The sequence below is a fragment of the Melopsittacus undulatus genome, chromosome 8 (assembly GCF_012275295.1).
Source record: "Melopsittacus undulatus isolate bMelUnd1 chromosome 8, bMelUnd1.mat.Z, whole genome shotgun sequence".
In the NCBI taxonomy this organism is placed as follows: Eukaryota; Metazoa; Chordata; class Aves; order Psittaciformes; family Psittaculidae; genus Melopsittacus; species Melopsittacus undulatus.
In genome coordinates, this window is record NC_047534.1 from 7,670,219 (window position 1) to 7,691,726 (window position 21,508).

General features: G+C 39.1%; 3 protein-coding genes across 4 annotated transcripts in view; 1 reads left to right on the forward strand and 2 right to left on the reverse strand.

The window, feature by feature from the left end:
* RSPH10B (radial spoke head 10 homolog B) overlaps positions 1-3,213 on the reverse strand; it is a 22,399-nt gene extending 19,186 nt beyond the window's left edge. The window contains exons 1-4 of the mRNA XM_034065328.1: positions 2,960-3,213; positions 1,686-1,761; positions 1,346-1,414; positions 974-1,147 (exon numbers count right to left, since the gene is read on the reverse strand). Of these exons, the coding sequence (XP_033921219.1) occupies positions 974-1,147; positions 1,346-1,414; positions 1,686-1,761; positions 2,960-3,213 (573 nt within the window). The remainder of the gene's footprint in view (positions 1-973; positions 1,148-1,345; positions 1,415-1,685; positions 1,762-2,959) is intronic.
* Positions 3,214-4,732: 1,519 nt separating this feature from the next.
* On the reverse strand, positions 4,733-17,408 carry PMS2 (PMS1 homolog 2, mismatch repair system component). Of its 2 annotated transcripts, XM_005145316.3 has the most exons (15): positions 17,346-17,408; positions 16,826-16,965; positions 16,319-16,405; positions 15,462-15,564; positions 14,541-14,724; positions 13,876-14,043; positions 12,873-12,970; positions 12,001-12,100; positions 11,649-11,733; positions 11,010-11,162; positions 9,042-9,945; positions 8,022-8,189; positions 7,448-7,548; positions 5,778-5,947; positions 4,733-5,396 (listed from the first exon to the last, which is right to left on the reverse strand). In XM_005145316.3, exons 1-15 carry the CDS (start codon positions 17,363-17,365, stop codon positions 5,253-5,255), a joined length of 2,625 nt encoding a protein of 874 aa, XP_005145373.3. In that variant the 5' UTR covers positions 17,366-17,408; the 3' UTR covers positions 4,733-5,252. The 2 variants fall into 2 exon arrangements, with proteins under 2 accessions (XP_005145373.3, XP_030901475.2); XM_031045615.2 differs by lacking the exons at positions 4,733-5,396; positions 5,778-5,947 and having other exon boundaries at positions 7,465-7,548; positions 8,038-8,189.
* Positions 17,409-17,690: 282 nt separating this feature from the next.
* On the forward strand, positions 17,691-21,444 carry AIMP2 (aminoacyl tRNA synthetase complex interacting multifunctional protein 2). The gene is made up of 4 exons (XM_005145290.3): positions 17,691-17,880; positions 19,482-19,685; positions 20,181-20,412; positions 20,922-21,444. The coding sequence occupies exons 1-4, from the start codon at positions 17,746-17,748 to the stop codon at positions 21,305-21,307; spliced, it is 957 nt and encodes a 318-aa protein (XP_005145347.1). The 5' UTR covers positions 17,691-17,745; the 3' UTR covers positions 21,308-21,444.
* The last annotated feature ends 64 nt before the right edge of the window (positions 21,445-21,508 follow it).

Below are 21,508 nucleotides of genomic sequence, written 5' to 3' on the forward strand. Positions count from 1 at the left end.
AAGCAACTGAAGTGACAAAAATAAATTAAAAAGCAAAAGCAACCTCTTTTCATTGATAGTTAAGACCTTAAAAAAGATCAGCTGTCCCCAAAAAAAAACACCCAACCTATTACATCAAATTACAAATACATCAAATTATATCAAATACATGCTTTTCAAACCACTTGGAAACACTTTCAGAGAGCTAACTTTGGTAACTTAATCACAGCAGCTACTCTGAGGGAGATCAGTTTTCTGACTCGTTCAGAATTCAACTTCAAACAGTAAGTCTACAGCATCAATTTTTCTGTCTTTCTCTATCTGACAGCTTCCTCTCTGAACAAACTGGACAGACCTCTGCACTGGTGATCATCCACTGCACCCCATGTGATTTTTGTGTGTCATTAGTGACATCCTAAAAAAACCCTACATTATTAGAATGGGTCTTCCTCACATGCTGAGCATTGGTCTTCAAGATGTTAGGCCCAGAAGTTTCTCAGTTTGGATGCATAAAACAGAGACAGATAAAAGCACTACTTGCCTTTAACAAGTTGGAAGCAGATGTCACTTACATTAGATCTGGCAGTAATTATCATATTTGGTCTGCTTAACACATCTGGGAGATGGGATTACTTTGTCATTACTGGGAAGTGAATTGACCTGTCATTGCTATTGTGGCTATTAATGCAGTCTACACTTTTGACTTTCATCATCTTTGTGGAGCAGCATAAAGTATAAAACGTGTAATAAACCAATTACTCTTTTCAGATACTGTTCACTCCTTCTAGCACAAAAAGATCCCACCCCAATTGTTTTAATTGGCACTCACAACTCCAGAGAAGACCCTCAGGAAAAAGAAATCTCTACAGAGTGTAAGGCCATGCAACAGCATGAAACATTTTTGCAAAACCTCTGCACATCAACACTTGTTATTTCAGATGGTATATGGACACCAAATGAGAAGACCATGCTCTCATTTGGTGCTCTTTCCTACCTTTCCGTGTCTTTTGCCTTTACACCAATAGCCAATGTAAGAAACAGGATGAATACCACTCCTGAAAAATCCAAATCCATGCCTAACTCCGTCCTTGATTGATCCTTCATAAACGCTGCCATCATTCCATGTATAACGGCCACTAAACATCTGTACATTCTTAACAAAAGTTCCCTAAAAAGTTAAATTACAACATTGAAAAAAAATTAGACCAACTGTCTGGGAAAAGTCAGGCTTGTGATTGAAACCACTGCCATAGTTCTGCAGTAGCCACCTGCACTGTACCAATTACTGCAACCTATCTACTGTCCTTGAATTTACACTTCTAACTGGCTGTAATTGTCTTCAGTTATAAATTGAAGTGCACTTTACCTCATACTTCACTCCATCAGCCCACGTGTAAGTCCCTTGTCCATGCATAAGGCCTTCAGAAAACATGCCCTTCAAAATAAAGAGAACAGCATCATTTGCAAATTTATTCTTACCACAACCAAAGCCTACAGTGACTGTAAGACTTTAAAAGAATTACATATTAATGTCATCCTCCAGCTACTCATTTCAAATGAAGAGCTTTCATGCCAGAAACCAACAGAGCTTTCAATGCTTATACATTCTGAGTGCTCATCCTCCATCCACATTAAAAGAAGCAGATTGCCCGTTCTAGAGAAAGAACTTGACCCACTACTATTTTTTTGTTAATTTATACACTCACCTTATATGTATTTCCTCCCTCAAAACATGCAAATCCTTTACCCTCAAACAATCCATGGACTTTTTCACCTTCATAGCTATAAGGAAAACAAACTAAAGATGAAGGTTTCCTGTCACTATCAGTAGACATAAATCACAACATATATACAATAAATCACCTTTGATTTACCATGGTTTACACACAAACCGGTTGCTGCATCCTGTGTAGAAAAACAAACTACAACAAAATTTCAGAATTTTTGTACCTTTATTATAGTAGGTCACATAATTGTTGTGTTGCCTCAAACCTGTATTTCGTTAAGAAAACAAGACACATTGGTAGCATTTAAGAAGGAAGCATATAAGAAGGACATTAAGCTGTTGGAGCAGGTCCAGAGGAGGGCTACAAGGATGATCAGGGGGCTAGAGCACCTCTTGCATGAAGACAAGCTGAGAACACTGGGGCTGTTCATCCTGGAGAAGAGAAGCTGCATGGAGACCTCATAGCAGCCTTCAATAATCTGAAAGGAGCCTACAGGGATGCTGGAGAGGGATTCTTCATGAGGAGCTGTAGTAATAGGACAAGGAACAATGGGTTCAAGCTTAAACAGGGGAAGTTCAGCTTAGATATAAGGAAGAAGTTCTTTGCTGTGAGGGTGATGAGGCACCCAAAGAAGTGGTAAATGCTCCATTCCTGGCAGTGCTCAAGGCCAGGTTGAACAAGCCCTTGGGCAACATAGTCTAGAGTGAGGTGTCCCAGCCCACAGCAAGGGGGTTGGAACTATACAAGCTTTAAGATCTCTTTCAACCATAACCATTCTATGATTTACTAGCTTACAACTAGGCAACCTGGCCACATGAAACATTACATATATTCCCCCTGAACTACCAAAGGATTTGGCTAACACTGCTATTCATCTGCTTCCTCAGTTTAGAATATTCTTAAGAGATATGAGCAGCCCTAAACATTAAAATGCAGTAACAACTGAATTTTAAATAACATATCTACGTTTTCCTCACCAACTGTCAGTATACTTAGACAAAATTTCACCATAAGAGAACAAGCTAAAAGAATTAATCTTTTGGCAGGCAGACAGCACCAGCAACACTCGAGGGTCCAAGAAGGCAGCAGAATTCCACATATATCACTCATAAGGTGTCATGGCTATTAGGCCTGAATAACCCGATTCACTGCCTCAAATTGAAAGTTAAATCTGTGTTTGTATGACACTGGGTAGACCAGAGATACTTAAATGAGAATTTGTGACTGAACTGGTATATCTGTAACAAGCATACCTTTTTACAATAAGTTGAAGAAGAACAGGCTCCTCAGGGTATTGAGGAACATCTTGGACAACAGGTTCCTCTGCCTCCTCTGGTTCTTTATCCAATATCACTGGACTTGCCTCTGTTTTTTCCTCTTCATTCACCGTGGTTGCCACATCTGTCAGCTTTGTAGCACTACTCTCAGCTGTAACTTCTTGTGAAGGCATAGGAGGGCGTGAAGTTTTTTCTGTCTTCCTGACATCTTTCTTCTTATCCTTTGCCATAATTACTTAATTCTCTCAACATGTACCCTTCTGAACATCTACTCTGTTATGTAAAGATGTTTTCCCTTATAATCTATTTGAGAAAAACAAACAAACAAAACCCAAACATCTAACTACATGGAAAATTACACATCCATGTACTTATCTTCTGTAATAACTATTCCTCTAGGCAGCGATTTCACCTTGTGGTAGACAGAACGCAGGGCTGTGGCCTAACTCTCAAGAAGTTCATCAAAACCACCACAACCTGAAAGTTTTGTTAGTAGACTTACTTATGCTACATGGAAGTCTCCATCTTCATTACATCTTTACATGTCTAGATTTAATCATGTAGCAAAGTTAAAAACCATTTCTCAAATATATGAGTTTGGTGAGTTTCTGGAAAGTTACAGCTGCACTAGCAGCATTTATTTAGTTCGCTTTCAAAGTTAGGAGTGCAGATTGACCCAAAATGTAGAATAGCCACTCTAACTTACACGGTTATCTTGCTAGTTAAGATCTGTGAAGATTACAGGACTACTTGAACAGCCGTAATCACAATTCCCCTTCATTTCACAGTTTGACCATTGCTGGTTTGTAACACAAGAACTAATCCCCGCGCTCCAGTGGAGAGACACAGGCCTCCTCAGGAAACCTCCATGGTCTCACCACCACTTACTTCCACCCAGCTCCCCGTTACACCCGGGCAACTACAACATCCGATCACCTGCCCGAAGGGCTCAAGCAGAGAAGTGAGGGGCAGTGAGGGCAGCCCGGGGCCGGAAGCTGCTTCGCCGGCGGGGCAGCCCCAGCTGGTTCCGCAGCCCCTCACCTAACACCCACCGCCGCCGGCCCGCGCCACGCAGCCGCAGTATGGCGAGCACTACTTGTAGCCATGGCGACCGCGCCGCGGCGCGGCCATTGCCTAATAGGGCCCGGCCCCCCGCGGTCAGAGAAGCGCCCTCATCGCTACCCCAAACGGGCACTGCGCCTTCAGCCAGGCCGGCCCGTCCTTGCGGAGATTGACGCTGCATTACGCCGGAGGGAAACGGCCGTGTCTGCATTCGATTTAGTGCAGAGAAACCACGGCTGGGAATATCGGTTACTGGCGCTGCACATGCTCCACATAGACTACAAAGGGTTTATTCACACTCACAGGAGTAACGGGTACAGAGAAGGTGCACACGGCTTCACCTCAGCCCCCCACATGAGCCACAATAGGGCCAGGGCAGCAGCTGCCACCCCTCACCCTGAGCAGCAAATTGAAGTGCTGATGTGAAGGCATTGCTCAGGTCACACCTTGGTACTACAGAAATGGAAGAGCCGAACAATATGTTTTTAATAGAAAATTTGTCTTTTTGAGTCAGCAATCTAATTAGATTCTACCAATATAGAACTTAGACTGATCGGATCAGCAGTGCTTGGGAAACAGGTTTTTTCCCTTTCTTCTCAGAAAACAAAACCCTGGACTTGCACAAGAAGTGTGTGGAATATGGACGGGAATGATACTAATTGGAAGTAGCTATGCCAGACAATTTATTCTATTGAAGCTTTAAACACAGATCAAGCTAATCATTAAATGCAACAGTAATACTTGAAGTAATAACCTAATGAAACATAGCTTCAGTGTAAGTAAAAAAATCCACAAAAGTATTTACATTTTCTTTAAATACCACATATAGGATGTAAAAACATAGAAAGTTAATGTTTGCTTTATGGCATTACTATAGACATAAATTCACATCCGACTTCATTTTAACAATGAGTGTATTTGCTATAAATGAGGTTCACCTCCTCTTGATCTTTATATATAAACAGTCTTTTTTATTTTCTAAAAGTCTTGATTGCAAAATACAGTAAATCACAATAAAAGAAATGTTATTTACATGTGAATTCCGGTACATTGAGACTGTTGACTTGGTAAGAATAACAATGAAATGCTGCTGAATGCCTTTAAGTGTTATTGACTTCAAATGTGAAAACTGACTAAAAATTTTTACTCAAAATAAGAGTTACAGTAAAAGCTCAAAATATCGCCAAGAATTAAAATTAAAACTGACTTATTCTGTTGAAATCAAGTCTAAATTGACTATGTGTCTCATAGTAGGCCGTCCATGGGGGCAGTTCCAGGGATGCTCAATCTCACCCATATGGGTGACTAGTTTTCTCATTTCCTGCACATTCAGTGCAGTTCCAATCATCACCTGCAAGTAAAGGCAAAAAAAAACCCAATTATTATTTTCTTCCTCCATATTGAAAACTGACACAGGTAAGAGCAGTTCTTCAGCTACTACAGTAAATAAGTACTGTGCAAGGCATTAAAAGAACTACAGGATGACCCGGTACAAATACAGCTAAGTATGTTTCTAAGTTCACTAGCCTGAAACATACGAAAAACTACCATAAGTTTTTCCCAAGTTACACTAGACAAAAACACATGGAACAAAATGGAAGGTGTTAGCTGTTGACACTCGAGAGCAAATAAACTTCCCCTGCAATACACATACATATACAGATACAGCCAGCTATAAAACAACAGAAAATACAGTATTTACTTGAAAACAGCCATCAAGTGCAGTACTTACAGACTTTCTGCAAGCTCGAGAAGCAAACATCTGCCTGATCCTAGAGGGCCTACACATGACACCAGGGCAGTCACTTAACATGAAGATCAACTCATCTATGTCTTGTGGACCAAAAGTCCAGTTTTTGCTTGTTGGCAGCGATATTAGTTGAACTCTTTGAGTTACGGGAGCTGAAAGATTTGCAGTCATTAATAAAGAAACAGAGCACTACAGGAAATTACTTCTTCTTGAGTGAAAAACTACTTAGATACATAGATATGATGGGATCTGCATATATGATTAAGTTTAAATTTAGTCTTTTGATGGATGTTGTGAACTAACCAAAAGGGTAACTATGGCAGATATCCTTTTAACATTAAGAAATAAATTGCTTGCAGACTTAAAAGCAGATAGGTCCAATCTCTAACAAACCCTCTGATTTCAAAGAACAAAACATTTATGAAACTAGTTTGAGGTTATCTGTCTACAAAATAATTAAGGATTTTTGTTGATAAGAGATTAATAATGAACAGCATTTCAGACAAAAAGTTGAGATTCCAGAATTAAGAATATGGAAGAAATCTGTAGTGATTTCCCAAATACCAAAGTGGCAATGAAGAAGTTAAGATTTTGTGAAGGACTGTATGTACAAAAACTTGAAAATCTTGAGTGCAGAATTGCATGGAGCACAGTAAAACAGTGTTTCATTACAAGTTCATGGATCCTAAGAAGAAGTAGGAGACTGCTAAATGAACCATCTGGATCAGAAGAGTAACAACTAACTTCAGAAAGATGAGGAATGTAGCAATAATTTTGAAGAGCTCAGCAAAACAGAAGGTAACTGTTCCTAAGGGGGTCTTTGTTCACTTTAACACTAATAACTAACAAAATAAATAAAATAAAAAAAAAAAAATCACACCCCCTGAGATAAGAGACCTTTACTCAAAGAACATGCATAGTGAAATTAATATATACTGCATAAAACAGAGATATACTATATAAACAGAGATGAGAGAATATGAGACAATGATTGTAGATACAGACTGTTACATATAGGGAGAACACTTATTTTCATGTTTTGAATGTGTAAAAGTGGATAGCTGGCAGACTGTGTGACCACCTAGCACCCATCTCTGTGCAGATATGGAATAAACAAGTATCTCTACTCTGTCTCTGCACGCTGGATGAAGGGAACAACAGTAACACAGCACTTTAGTGATCCTTGCTGTATAAAGAAAATAAGGAGCTTGCAAGTTACGCAGTTTGCTCAGAAGTACATAGCAAGTCAATACCAAATCTGTAAGGAAAACCCAAGAGCATCACTTACCAATGGTATCTATTAATTTAAAATTAAATTAATAAGTTTATTATATTAAATTTATTAACATAGATGGAACCCTGCTGGAAACAGCAAGTGTACTAGTAAAACAAAAGGATTTTAATGTAACACATCCTGTTAACTCCAAAGGGCCTTCAGAAACTTCTGTAAAAAGGTGGAGAGATAAATACAATGTTCTGTTAAATACAGCAAAGAGCCCACAGAATCATAAATCTTAAAAACCAAACAAACCAGAGAATGTAAGACATATTATTTCAAAGTTTCTGACAATGACCTAAAGGGACTTTTGCATAATAAATGACATGAAACTGTTCAACTTCTTTTACTTTCCACAATTCTGGCCCAAACTCACCATTTTCATTTATAATAAAATCAAACCCATTTTTTCTGAATATTTCCAGGTTTTCAATCAGTATATTTTCATTTACAGCCGTTAGATTGAGATTTTGAGGCCTGAAAGAGAGAAATACATGGTACTACATCACTACATAAGACAGGTTTCAGAAGCAATCTAGAACTATCAATACACAGCTCTCTACTGAAACATTTCACTTTGCTTTGTTAAAAAGATCTCACTACTGCACAGATCACTTCAAAGTATTACTCAGCAGAGTCAGGTTGGCTGGGCAGCACTCCCTGTTGCAACAGCAGCTCCAACATCCACACTATATCACCATCCTTACCAAACTGTGGGTTTCTGTGTAAGCCCATCATGAAATCTGTCTGACCACTGATTTGCTGCACAGCTACAATTGTGTTAGTGGAATTTATTTCTCATGTGAAGACTGACTCTTTGAAATACAGACAATAAAAAACAACCTTCACCTTCAGTGTTTTGCATGTGCTACATAAATATAACCATAAATATCCTTCTGAAACTTCGAATTAAGCTTTAAAATTATTGTTAAAACACTAAAAATACTCACGCTATCAGCTTCTGACCTTGAAGAACAGTTTGTTGTTGTAACATCTCAAAGTTGTACTTCTCATCAGAAGCATGTTGGTCAATTATGAAAAGATCAGAATTCAACTTTGCTATAATAAACCCTAAATTGAACTGGCCAATGATTTCCATTTCCGCAAACATTTCTTTACTGTACATAGAAAATACAAACAGGTAAGTTACATGTCATCAGCTATTATGTTAAACTGTAAAACTTAAAACCATCTTTTTCTCCATGCAGAACAAACTTTCCATAAATGAAAGAAAATCTCATTTAAGCAGGCTGTGAACGTGAAGAAGTACAGTTATCTGGAATATGCCACGGACTCATGAGGCCATTTCTGGCAGAACACAATCTTATTAAGGTAGGTAAGTTAACACAGGACTTGCTCAGGATTATCTCACTTAGAGTACAGCCACTGATGATAATAGAATTAGAAATGGCAGTATGGCAATAATCCAAGTAAATAACACCAAAGGCAGCATCACAGTTTTGAAGTAAGCTGACATTAACCTTCTTTTTGCAATTACAAGGCTTTCCTTACACTTTTTCTTTTTAAGTCAAAATTAACAAATCACAGACTTTTATTGTCCAGTGACCACCTGAACGTAACTTATATTCACAGCCATGTCTCACTCAATTTCAAATTCACAAGGGGGAGATATATGAGTTATCCAATCTTTTCAGAGTTACCTGTCAAGATATTTGACATTTCTCTGACTACACAGCAAATTACAAGTCTGAACTAAGCCAAATTTAGGATGTTTGTGGCCTTTTTAGTGTATTTTTCCACATTCTGCTTGCATTTAGTTTGAACAGCTGCTCTGTCAGGTAAAATAACTTGTCAAATGGACATTTTAATGGCATAAGTTAAATAAAGGACATACCTAAAACTAACACAGGTAGATGCAACCCTCCTCCCAATCCCACAAGAGGTCTTATATTTTCCCCAAACTATTTATATTAATTGATGAATACAGTATGTTAAGAAGGTGAAAATACCTGATCTCTTTTCTCAATTCATCTTCTGCTACTTTATTTTCTCCAGGACTAATTTTTGCTTTAAATCTTCTGTAATTTTGTGTTTCTGTACTTTTCTGTTGTTGCTCTATCACCTTTTTTACATTTTCCGCTAAAACCTTCATAGAGAATTCAAGTGGCACAGTCTTCTTTTTAACTTCCACCAGAGCATCAACAGTTGGCTTACAGTTCGCAGTATTCTTCAGTTCAAGACATTTACCCGCCTTAAAGTTGTCCACTACACTGCTAAAACTTCTGCTTTTAAAACGTTTTATTCTTGGAGAAGAACTATCAGCTTCTTGAGATAACTTATTTTGATCAGTCCAGTCAATACTTTGATTTAACTTATGTCCAGCACCCAAGACCTGAACATCACATTCCAACGATTTCTCACTACATCCAACAGCTCTAAAACATTCATTTTGAAGTTGTTCTTCTGAGCTACAGAATTCTTTGTCACAAAGATTACTTATACGTTTGTTACTGACATAGCTCCCAGTTTCTGGTGTGCTACATCCAGCATCTGACTCAGAAGTGCTACAGAATCCAGAATCTGCATTATCTTCATATTTCCTCAAATATCTGCTTGGAGCTGACATCTTTAAGTCCATATGGCAACTCTTGGAATCCCTAGTCAAGACAGACTGAGTCTTCATAGTACTCCAACTGGTATCAAGTGACATTTGTCTAGGGGAGCTGTGCTGCCGTTTTACCTTTTTAGGGCTTCGAAAATCATTCTCTGTCATTTGACTGAGAGAGAATGACTCCCTTAATCTGGAAAGAGTCATTATTTTTCCTTCACCACTTAGATTTTCAGTTTCAGAGTCAGGCAACATTTCTACCTGAGGCTTTTCTGTCTCTTCAGGAAGTGTTTTCTTCACGTTGCCTAATAAAATCAGAATAAAGAATATTTCAGGACTCTAAGTTAGCTGGAAACATTAATTAAATTATGTGCTTTAGTAAAAGGAGTGAAAAGAGAGGTAGAAAAACAGAAAACTCCTTAAAGGAGCCCTTATGGTTCAGACAATGAATATGGGGCTGAAATGCAGTAAACAAAAAAGGCAGTTACATCTTTAAGAAACTTAACAGTACTTATGTGGATGAATTTGTGACCTCTTTAAAATGGAATAGCAATCAGTGCAATCAGCATATTTGTTTCAGTTATCAAAAGAGTTTAATGACTGAGCAACAATGAAAAGTGAACTGCTCTTATACTTTAATGGTCACTACAAAAATGCGTTGGCAAGGTGTTAAAGTGCTGGCACAACAGATACTTGCATTATATGCGATTTTCTGTAGATAATTAAGAGACTCTTCAACCTCAGAAATTGTCAATCCAACACGTATTTTACTAAAGAGTAAGTTAAAATAAGAGAATCAGGCAACAGCTGATCCTGTATGTCAGTAAAAAAATTAATTAGACGGGGTTCTGTTGAGAGAAATTAGGAGGATGAGGTGGTGTTAACCCTGAAAAGCAATTTTGAAAGACTATACAGTCACAAGAGAATCAGCAATTCCTGCAGTTATCATGAAATAATCAAAGTTCAAAATCCAACAAATTCTTATTCAAATTTCACATTTTACTTATAAGGCCATAACCATTCTTTCTTGAGGACATTTAAATAAAGGAATCAGATCTCTTCCATAATATTGGGAGAAGACTTTTTCAGTTTGTGTTAGCTTTTTCCCCCATAAAGCTGAATGTAAGTCATGTCATGTTGGCGTGTGTAATTTCCATGGCAATCACTTAACAACTTTGGGTCGTCACTTATTATTTGATGCCAGTAACAATCTTTCAGTGTAATAATACATGAAAAATCTGCCATGAAAGATACATGAATTAACAGCTAGACTTTTTTCCGTTCTTCTTTGGGTTTTTAAAAAAACATTTTTCCATTTTCAAATCTCTACTGTGTATCACACACAAAATTTTCATATTTTGTCCCCTACCTGCAACATCCAGAAGTTTCTGATTGACATTCAGTTTGTTAACGTCACTCCCAAACATCTTCATCAGAGAGGTTTTTAAAATTGCTAACAAAAGCTTCTCCTCCTGAAGTAAAATTTGCCTTTTGTCTGGAGTTACATTGATGTCAATGCACTCTTAAGTAAAAAGGAAAACAATCACATTTTAAATGAAAAATAAAAAAAGAAAGCCACCTGTGGATCAAAGTCAATTTTCTGACATTTCACCCCCCTCATTTTTATTTCACAGGATTAAAATCAAAGCCACAGTTAACATTCACAGTAAGTCTGCAAATTAATCTTTTAACTTAACTCAACATTCCAGCAAAGAGAAGCTAATTCTGTGCAGTAACACAAGTTTTCCTCTAGTTAAGCTAACCACGAGATTGCCTTTTTCTCATTACTTGAGATAAGTTACTTTTGAGTACAGAAAAAGTAGAGGCAGAGAAAAGTGGAACCACAGCTAGACTCCACTTCTCACCCATCAACAGAAGATCACAGAATCACTCCAGTGCAGGAAGTTGTGCAGATAAAAAAGTTACAATATTCTCTAAATAAATACAATTTATTCTTAAATTAAATTGCAGACTTTACTGAAGCTACTGAAAATTATGCATAACTTACCAGAATCTACAGAAATGTTAAGGGCTACAAATGGATACTGGTGTTTATTGTATACATGATAAACTTCATTCACAAGTTTGACAACCTGCAGAGGTGAAAAAATAGTAAGTGCCAAAACTATTATCTTCTATTTCCCATCAGTATGTGTTATTTAACCTCCTTCAAAACAACTAATGAACTAAATCATGAGTGAATTTTCGTTCATACAGATAGACACAATGAGCACAAAACCTTAAGACACAGAAACTTGCAGCATCAAGCCACAGATACACATATCAGCTACACATCCAGTAGCTTTCTGAGACTATGAAACAAGCTAGCACTGGTGATTTTAGAAAAACAAAACTCTCACCTTTGCTGGATCACATGGACGTTGGTTGATAAAGAAAAACTGCCTGTCCGTTGCACTCCTTCCAACACCATGATCACAGCGAGAGATGAAGCCTGTAATACTGTTGAATAACAACAACAGTAAACAGGTAAAATGGAGCAGCAGAAGAAATTTTTCAGACTTTGAGCATATTTAATGGATGAGTATTTTATAAAGGGCTAAAAGAAACACTATTATACAGCATCAGTAAATATGTATACACTTGTTTCTTCTCCTAATTCCTTATCTGACAAAGGCTATATGTTCAGCTCCAAAAAGGCATCAGACAACTGAAAGAGTAGCTCAGTGATTTCAAGAGAAGTGGCTTTTGTTTTTCTGCTCTGAAACCAGAAGATGACAGGTCAGTTGTGAACTTTCATTGGTCAGATACTGATGCACCTATTTGCCAATAAATCTCACGTATGATGAGAGATTAGAAAAGTACACTTAAAGACAGTAAACGGTTACACAAGCTGATTCACATTCATCTGGTATCATTTCTAAGTAACAAAACCAAAGAAATACAGGTATAAACAACATACAAATTCATCCATCCAGTTACCCAGGGCACTGATAAAGGTAACATTCAGCTGAAGGTTACAGTAACATGTAACTGACTAGGATACAAGGAATAGAAGTTTTGCTTTTCCCACTCATCTGACTAGCAACAGGCTTAAATTAACTTTTTTAATCATGTGATGGTCTTTCACCAAATTACACACTAATATCTACTCTGAAGTTCTTACTCACTTTTAATACTATTAACTAACACTCTTTTTTTTTCCTTTTTTTTAATGAGTTTTGGGTTATGGTAAAATGTCACTGACAACAGTGGTTTATACTTTTCTAATTACCTATAAAGATTCTGTGGCATGTCAGTAGCGTTGACTCCGTATTCTTCACAAACAGCTTCATTAGGAGGTAGCTGAACAAAAGGAATGAGGCTTTGCAACTAAAACAAGGGGAAAAAAAAGGAAATATTTTTTCCTTCTATTTTATTATCTATTATTCTTAAAATCCATTTGATAAAATGGTGGGTCTTTTTGTTCTCATCATTTAATATCACTGCTCTTGCCTCAGTTGATTCACAGATCCTTACTTTAAAATGTACATAGGCAGAACAACAAAATGATTTGAACTCTCCAGCTACATTTATACACATGACCTAATCAAGCTTTATGCAAAATCAAAAGGCAAAGAATAGTAGAAGTTTCTTTTGAGATAACAATAAAACTATTAGAAAAGTTATGTTATTTGAATCACAACTTGCCTAAGTACAGGTATGTTTACTACAAATGTTTTCCCAATCATGCCTCTATTATTTTTCTGTCATAAAAAATCTTCCATTGACTATACATTAAAGTTTTTTATATTATATAAGCAGGCCATAAGCAAAGCATTCTGTTTGGGTAAAAGTGAGTTTTGAGCTATGTTCGTTGCTATGTGGAAAGATAAAGTTACATCTTTCATCTAGTGTTTCAGCCACAGCATGACCAAGGCTTTGAAATCTCTACATGGGCACTGCAAAGGAAGAAAGCGCTTATCAACAACCAGCAACTGTCTATCACTCAATATTCCCTATGGTTGTAATAATACAGTCGTAATAATACCGTTGTAACCGTTTCCTAAACAATTTCTCTTCTATCAAAACATCTGTAAGCAGATGTAAAAACTCCAAGGCAATCTGTGCAGGCTGAACTGTTGCTCCTTCTTCAACCTGTAGGGTGTGCTAGAAGTCAACACATGCTCCGTTCTCCTAAGGTCTTTACAGATTTCCTATACCTCCTCTGTTTATTAGATATTAGAAATGTCTCTATACAGCTATATGATCTCTCCTCTCAATAATAAAAGCAATACCTGTTTGTGCCCAAATACTGCTCCAATGTTTTCCCTTAAACTAGGACTCCCAGTAGTGGACACCACAGAACTTTTTTTCCCTTGGCCAACTTGATTAGTGCAGTTAATCCTCACTCCTTTTAAAACAATACAGTATGCCTGCAATAGCTGGACCATTTTTGCATATTCCTATTAAAGAAAAAAAAAGAAAGTTCACATTTATATGAAATGTCTCTTTTTAAAACAAAACATTCAATATTTGCAGGTAACACAAAAAGAGGGTGGGGGAGGGAGTTTAATAATTCTTTTATACCTTTACAAAGTAAATATAAAAAATTAGATGTGAAAAATAGTGCTTCAAAACCAAACAATCTTTACAAGATTGATATTTAGCCATAACACAGCAGTCCCTGATTTTAAAACACAAAAAAGTGATCATGATATAGATTATTTTTAAAATCTGAACATTTGAGAATGCACCTCAAAAATCAATCACTGCAAAATATAAGATGAAAGAATAAAGGATCATTATTTTCTTATGTGATTAAGATACAAGACAGGCACAACTAATCTGACAAAAATCAATGTGTTCTCAGAGAACTGAGTACAGTTCCCAATGCAGTATCAACAGCTAATAAGTTCTGGGGTGACAATCCTTTGAAATACTAATTTCTGATCTAACATACCTTTTTAATGTTTCTTTGAAATTCCTTATGCCGCACGGGCAGAGTATAAAACAACTGCTGTATGTTCACAGTTGTTCCTTGTGGTCGTGGAAAATGCGTTTTCTGAGTAATTTTACCACTGTGATCAAAGACCAACCGAGTCCCAACCTTTGCAGACTTATGACAGGTAAAAATGGTAATATCACTAATGGAAAAGAAAAGGCAACAGAATTATATGCTGAGCACTGTATTTTCTTACCCATTCCTCATCCCCTCATCACCTTATAAGGCATAAAAACTATGCCAATACTATTTATCTAATTAAAACTCTTTACCACATATACTATTCTCCAGGTATGCTTTAGTTGTAACATTTTCCTAGCTACAATGCAAGCATTTTTACTTGTATCCCTTTCATTCTTCTCTTATAAAATACAATGTTAAAAGTCTGGTTTTGTTGGACACCACACTTCTCATACTAACACAAAACAGCAGAATATTCTTGATCACAGAACTGTGCACAAAAGGTGTGCTATTTCAAATGTGAACTTTGGGAGTTTAAGTACAGTTTTAATGAGTAACAGCCTGGCAAACAGCTCTTAGATATTACAGTGCTTTGCATCACACGATCAAACACTTATGCAAATGCACAGTTCCACCCTGTACAGATCTGCATACTTAGTAATGCTGAATGTTATACGTACAAGGACCAATAAGGTATTTAGAATCAAAGAATCATTTCAGATGCTTAGAATCATACAACAATTTTAGTTGGGAAGGACTCGGGATGTCATGCAACCTATTGCTCAAAATCAACCAAACGTTAAGAAACAGGAAGTTTTCAAAGCCTCATTTTATCAATAACAGTAAACTGAAAAGTTGGCTTCAGTTACTTTTGTGCATGTAGTAACTTTCTACTAATAAGAATTTTAATAGCAATACCTTAATGCACACAATGAACTCAGAGCTTCACCTCGAAACCCAAATGTTTCAACATGTATTAGATCAGAAAAATCTTGTATCTTTGATGTATGATGCTTCAGAGCTGGAAAAAGATGATTAAAATATGTAACTTACTTCTAAGTGACACTGGTCTACGCAAGTAGATTCTGCATGCATATCAACAAGCAGAAAGCCTTCTGTGTATTTCCTTTCCCCTGGTCCTATAAATCAGATCTCATTAAAATACTCAGATATACCCTTTATTCCACACTTACACCTAAAATTCATGCAGCATTATTAGTACATGCATTACGAGATGCCTTGGGGTAGTACACAGTTCTGCTTTGCTGCTGATGTACCTGTCACAGATTTCTGTTCCCATTTCATACAATTTAAAACTAGCAAATGGAAAACGTGACAGTCACGTATGCAGTGTTGGTTCACTTGCAGCAACTGTTCAGATTTATAAGTTACCTCTTAAAAGCAGTCACTTCCACAAAGCTTAACGCCTTCAATAGTGACTCAATGATTCAACATGACTGAATCTAAATAAACATTTATAGGGCTTTCTCTGCTATAATTTTTTTCTATTATTATTTGTTCCACTTAAAGCAGCAATCAAATCAAAGGTTACTTTTGGGCTACAAGAACTATAACCACAATAGCACTACAGCAGCCCACCCAATTTTGCTCAAGTCTTGCCCATGATGCACACATTATATAAAGCTGAGTATCTGTTAAAAAATTATTCAACTTAGGAATTTAGGTGTTTTCATTTGTTGTTTTTAAGTAGCTTTCTCACTGAAGACAATCCTTCAGAATGTCCAAATACAAATTATGAAAAAGGTTCAACTTACTCAAGCCTTCAAAGTTTTCCTCTTCCACTCCACATCCATTATCTGAAACTTCTATCAGTTCAGCTCCATAATCTTTAAGTTTTATATCTACAAAAATGAGTGAAGTCCTTTATTTCTGTAGGTTCATACACAATATTAAGGATTAATTTTGTACTTCAAGTAACTTTACCAGATAATGGTTTTCTATGTCAAGTTTGAAGAACAACAAAAATATCTTTGATGATCAGGGGACAGGAGGACCTCCCGCATGAAGACAGGGTGAGAAAGCTGGGGATGTTCAGCCTGGATAAGGCTACATGGAGACCTCATAGCAGCCTTCCAGTATCTGAACAGGGCCTATGAGGATGCTGGGGAAAGCCTCTTCATTAGGGACTGTAGTGGTAGAACAAGGGGTAATGGGTTCACTTAAACAGGGGAAGATCTGCTACGATGCACTCTACTTCGAGGAAAAAGAAATACCTTGTAAGTCTCTGAAATTTAACGAAAATACGCTGAAAAGAAGGTTACCAATGTTGGTAGCTCCAGCATCCAGGCTGTTTTCCACCAGCTCCTTCACAGCAGTGCCAAGATTCAGCACAACTTGTCCCGAACAGATCCGATGAACGGACTTACTGTCGATGGGCTTGATGGCTTTGGCAGGTTCAAGGCTTAGAAAGAGAAAACAGAAAGAAAAAAAGTAGCGCAAAGAAGGCGGGAAATGCTCGCCTCACGGCGACACTCCGCTCTTCTCAAGCGAGGGCAATCAGCACCCGGGGCGGGGAGTAGAACACCGATGCTCCGAGTGGTCGCACGCAAACGCGGAGCGCCCGAGGAGTCCCACAGGCCTCCCCACGCAAGACAGGACAGGAGACAGGAACCGAGAGGCGAGAACCGGGCGAGGAGGCCTCAAAGGCGCCAGCGGCCAGACCCGGGCAGCGGAGTGCGAGCGAGGGGCGGCCGCACCACCGCGGGTAAGACTACAGCCGGCCACGGCCCGACGCAGGTAAGGCTATAGCCTGTTCCGGCCCGCCCCAGGGCATACACTTACCAAAGCGCTGCCGCCTCCATTAGAACCCTAGCAGCAGGCGCGGTTTTCCTCACTCAGGACCCCATCCCCACCTGCCCCGCCTCCGCTCGGTTATTGGCTACTGAGTAAAAGAGCCCGCCAGTCCTAATCAAGTTTTCAACTTTACTGACGCTGATTAGTCAATAGAACTATCCAATCGGAGCTGGTCTTTTGCCCTATGGAGAGTCTCTTGGCGAATCAATGGCTCACGCTGGCCAATAGGAAGACGACAAGGAGGCGGAGCGGCAGCCGTCAGCGTGCATTGGGTGGCGGGTGAGTCAGTAAGATGCCGACAACCAGCTTGGCCCAATGGGCACAGCGGACGGGCGGGCGGATTTACCGGCGACTGGGAGCGGGGTGCGCGTCACGGTGAAGTGCCGCCATGCCCATGTACAAGGTGAGGCCGTTCCACGGCGCCGGTGGGGCGGTGCTGGCGGAGCAGCTACCTACCTGCATGTACCATCTGCCCAGCTTGCACAGCCAGCACCCGCCCGCCGCCTCGCCGCCGCCGCCGCAGGTAGGAGCGAGGGGGCAGCAGCTGGGCCCGCCTGGCCAGCCAGGGGGAAGGCCCACCGCTCCCTGTAGTGGGTAACGGGTCGGGGCCGTGCTGCTGTCTAGCCCGGCAGGCCCGCTCTCCGGCCGCCCTGGGCTGGAGTTTGTTCCCGGGGGGAGCTGGGAGAAGCCTCCGAGGCCGGGCAGCCGCGATCGCGTGCCTCAGCCCGCAGGAGCAGCGTGGTAGCCCAGGCCGCGCCGGTTCCTCCGCGCTTACCAGCAGCGCTTGCGAGGGTTCAGTACAAACGGCTTTGTCTGGAAGTTCTCTGTGGTGCTTGCTAAGCTTTCGGTAACTCGCAGCCTGGCTTCTCGGGCTCTCGCCTGTGGCTCTTGGTGATTTTACATTGAAACAGACGTGTTCGGGCGCTGGACCAAGGCCTTGCAAGAACGGAGCTGGCCCAGCATGCCCTGTCCCGTCCTGCTGCATCGTCACTCTCCCGGCTCTCGTTTTTGGTATTGAGACGGGAACGAGGCAGCTACGCACCCTCTATACTGGTCTCGGTTACTGTATTAGACAAAAATGCAAAACATTGTTGCGTTAATTTAGTTGATTTCAGCCTCTTCCAGTGTCAGGAATGCTTTGGATTCTTCTGGGCTGCTTGTGGCCATTTTTAGCTTGATGCATCAGGCTTTTCAGTGAGTACGTGCTGTGCCCTCACCCAGGTTGCTGGTGGTGATCCTGAGCAGGAGTAGACTTGGGGCAGAACTGCGTGGGAATGTTAACGAAGCTGCCCTCTCACTGCAATAACAGCATTAACTTCCCATCTCCTCCGAGAGTAGTTTTTATTTCATGGAATTGCATAACAGGAATACCTGTAGGCAAATAATGGTCACTTAGGAGGTGTTTCCATGTCTTACTTTTGAGAATGTTGTGTGAGTATCTATACAAAGATACTTCTTTAACATTATTGCAACTTCGTAGACTTAATACTTGCCACAGGAATATATTTTTCATCTTCTAGAAAAGGTAGATTTGTAAGATAATTGAGATAACATGCTTTGGGATTAACATGTAACAAAGCCTGTCACCTTTTTTTCTATATGGTTTATATTCTCCCAACCAGAGAATGGCTACAAAGTGTTATTTCATATGATATACCATCTAGCCAAACCTGCAGGTTTTCTTATTTCACTAACTTCCTGAATTGTCAAAACATTTCCTTGTTTGGCAGCCTCAGCACAAACTCAGTCTGCTTTTCTGGGCCTACGAGAATCCTGAGATAACTTTGTTTTTTCAAGTTTCAGTTCAGCCCTTCATTGCCAGCCTTAAGTCTCTGATTGTGGTCTGCCATTTACTATGTTGGACAGTTTGCTGCGGCTACTGGTTAAAAAAAATAAAATTAAGCAGGAAGATTTCAGAGATTTGGTTAAATAACCTGTTGCTTACCATCTTCGTACATACTAAAGACAAGATAACTAGTTGACGTAAGACCATGACATACCATGATGCTCCAGTTATTTGAAGGTGTTTAAAGTCTTTCTAAACTTGTTGTTAAGTAAGCTGTGGACTATTTTGACACTGAGCTGAGTGAACATTTATGCAACCTTGGTTTTCCTCTCTTGTAGGAAGAGGTTGATCCTTCACTCCAAGCACTTGAAGCCCGCCAGGAGTTGATTCTGAAACGCTTGTATGAACTGAAGAGTGCCGTCGATGGTCTCTCAAAGATGACACAAACCCCAGATGCTGACATTGATGTAACTAACATAATTCAAACAAATGACTGTTCTCTGACAGCCAGTGGAGCAGATTTGGATGTGATGCTTGGAAAGGTAAATTCAGTTGAGCCATATACATTGATGGGTACTTTCTCTGCTCTCAAATTTTCAGGGTTGGAAGGGTGGCATTAAAACCTGGGACACTGAAGTCTTATACCCTTACAAATTACCTACAACTACCATATAATTTTGAACATCCAGATTATAGATACAAAAGTTTATAAAAACTAAATCCCATATATTCTTATTTGGATATAATTCTAAGCTAGAATAGTTGGTTTTGAAATTATGACACTTGGATTTTTGTTACTAGCTTGAAATTTTAACTTTACCTTCAAATTGGTCTCAAATTTACCTCAGTCATGTTCTTGAATGATATGTTGAGGAAGGTTTTTAAATGTTTAAACTAGTTTTAAACATCCAAACTTAAATAGATTTGAGTAGCATTAGAATTTTAGATAGATACATACATGGTTATGTACTCTTTGAGGTCAAACAAAATCTCTTTCAATGTCTTCTTCTCTGCTGAATGTTTTACTTCCCATTCAGGATTATGGTGCCCTGAAAGATGTTGTAATCAATGCAAATCCATCTCTACCTCCATTGTCACTATTAGTACTGCACAATCTGCTTTGTGAACGGTATAAAATATTATCAGCTGTTCATACACATTCGTCTGTGAAAAGCGTGCCAGAAAACCTCCTGAAATGCTTTGGAGAGCAGACTAAAAAGCAGCCTCGTCACGAGTATCAATTGGGCTTTACTCTTATATGGAAGGATGGTAAGAACAAAGTTGTCTTGTAGATCAGTATTTTACAATAGGTGAGAAAATGAAACTTGGGCTTTAAAACCTTGACAACAGATGCTTTGGCATCCTTGTGCTGACGTATGATGGATACATACTGCAGATAACATTTTTGTTCTCTTTTTATGGCTGTTAATGATGGGGACAGAGGAGGAAGACTTGTGTTTGTAGTTACCACTACTAAAATACATATGGCATTTACTGTACCCACAGGATTTCTTTTATAGAAGTGTTTTTCAGTGTCTAGAAATAAGTTGGCTAGAATAGAAATGAGGTGGGAGATTTGGCTGAAATGTGCAAAAAGTGATCTCTCTGTCCCAAGTTCCTGCATTAGTCTATTCAGACTCAGAGAATGGAAAATTGTTCCTTAGGTTAAGTATATTAACAGTGGTGCTGGCATCAAAAATAAAACACATCGTGGCATTGCCATTACATTTAACTTCTTTACCATATGGTATTCACTTTTTTCCTTTTCTTAATTTCAGTTCCAAAACCCCAGATGAAGTTTAGCATTCAAACAATGTGCCCTATTGAAGGAGAAGGGAACATTGCCAGATTTCTCTTTTCCCTGTTGGGCCAGAAGTACAATGCAGTTACTTCAACTCTGATTGACAGCTGGGTTGATACAGCCATTTTCCAGCTCAGAGAAGGCAGCAGTAAAGAAAAAGGAGCAGTCTTGCGCTCTATGAATGCTGCCCTGGGCAAGGCAGCATGGCTGGTGGGAAATGAACTCACCATAGCAGACATTGTTGCATGGTCTGTGCTTCAGCAAACGGGTAGTGCCAATGCTGCCCCCACCAATGTGCAAAAATGGATGAAGTCATGTGAGAACTTGGCACCTTTCAGCTCTATTCTGAAGCTACTCAAGTAAGCCTGTACTCTTGATAATGGTGTAATTTTAATCTTATTCCTCCTCATGCCTACTGTAGTGGTTTGAGTCCTTTCTGAGATGTATTCGAGTACTACAGATGGAAAGAATTCTAAAATCAATAAAAACATTACAGTTAACTTTTGGGTGTTGACCTTCCTTTTTACTAACTCCTGCATGACACGCATATTTGTCAGCGATTGT

What these genes read in the sequence shown, in the direction of transcription:
- PMS2 (XM_005145316.3), bottom strand. Translation starts at nt 17,365, where the DNA reads ATGGAGGCGGCAGCGCTTTG. An exon ending in TGCTGGAGCTACCAACATTG is followed by an intron (nt 16,406 to 16,825) that starts GTAACCTTCTTT and finishes TCATTTTTGTAG; the next exon opens with ATATAAAACTTAAAGATTAT. An exon ending in TTCAAAGAAACATTAAAAAG is followed by an intron (nt 14,044 to 14,540) that starts GTATGTTAGATC and finishes TTTCTTTAATAG; the next exon opens with GAATATGCAAAAATGGTCCA.
- AIMP2 (XM_005145290.3), top strand. Translation starts at nt 17,746, where the DNA reads ATGCCCATGTACAAGGTGAGGCCGTTCCACGGCGCCGGTGGGGCGGTG. An exon ending in CCTCGCCGCCGCCGCCGCAG is followed by an intron (nt 17,881 to 19,481) that starts GTAGGAGCGAGG and finishes CCTCTCTTGTAG; the next exon opens with GAAGAGGTTGATCCTTCACT. An exon ending in TGGATGTGATGCTTGGAAAG is followed by an intron (nt 19,686 to 20,180) that starts GTAAATTCAGTT and finishes CTTCCCATTCAG; the next exon opens with GATTATGGTGCCCTGAAAGA.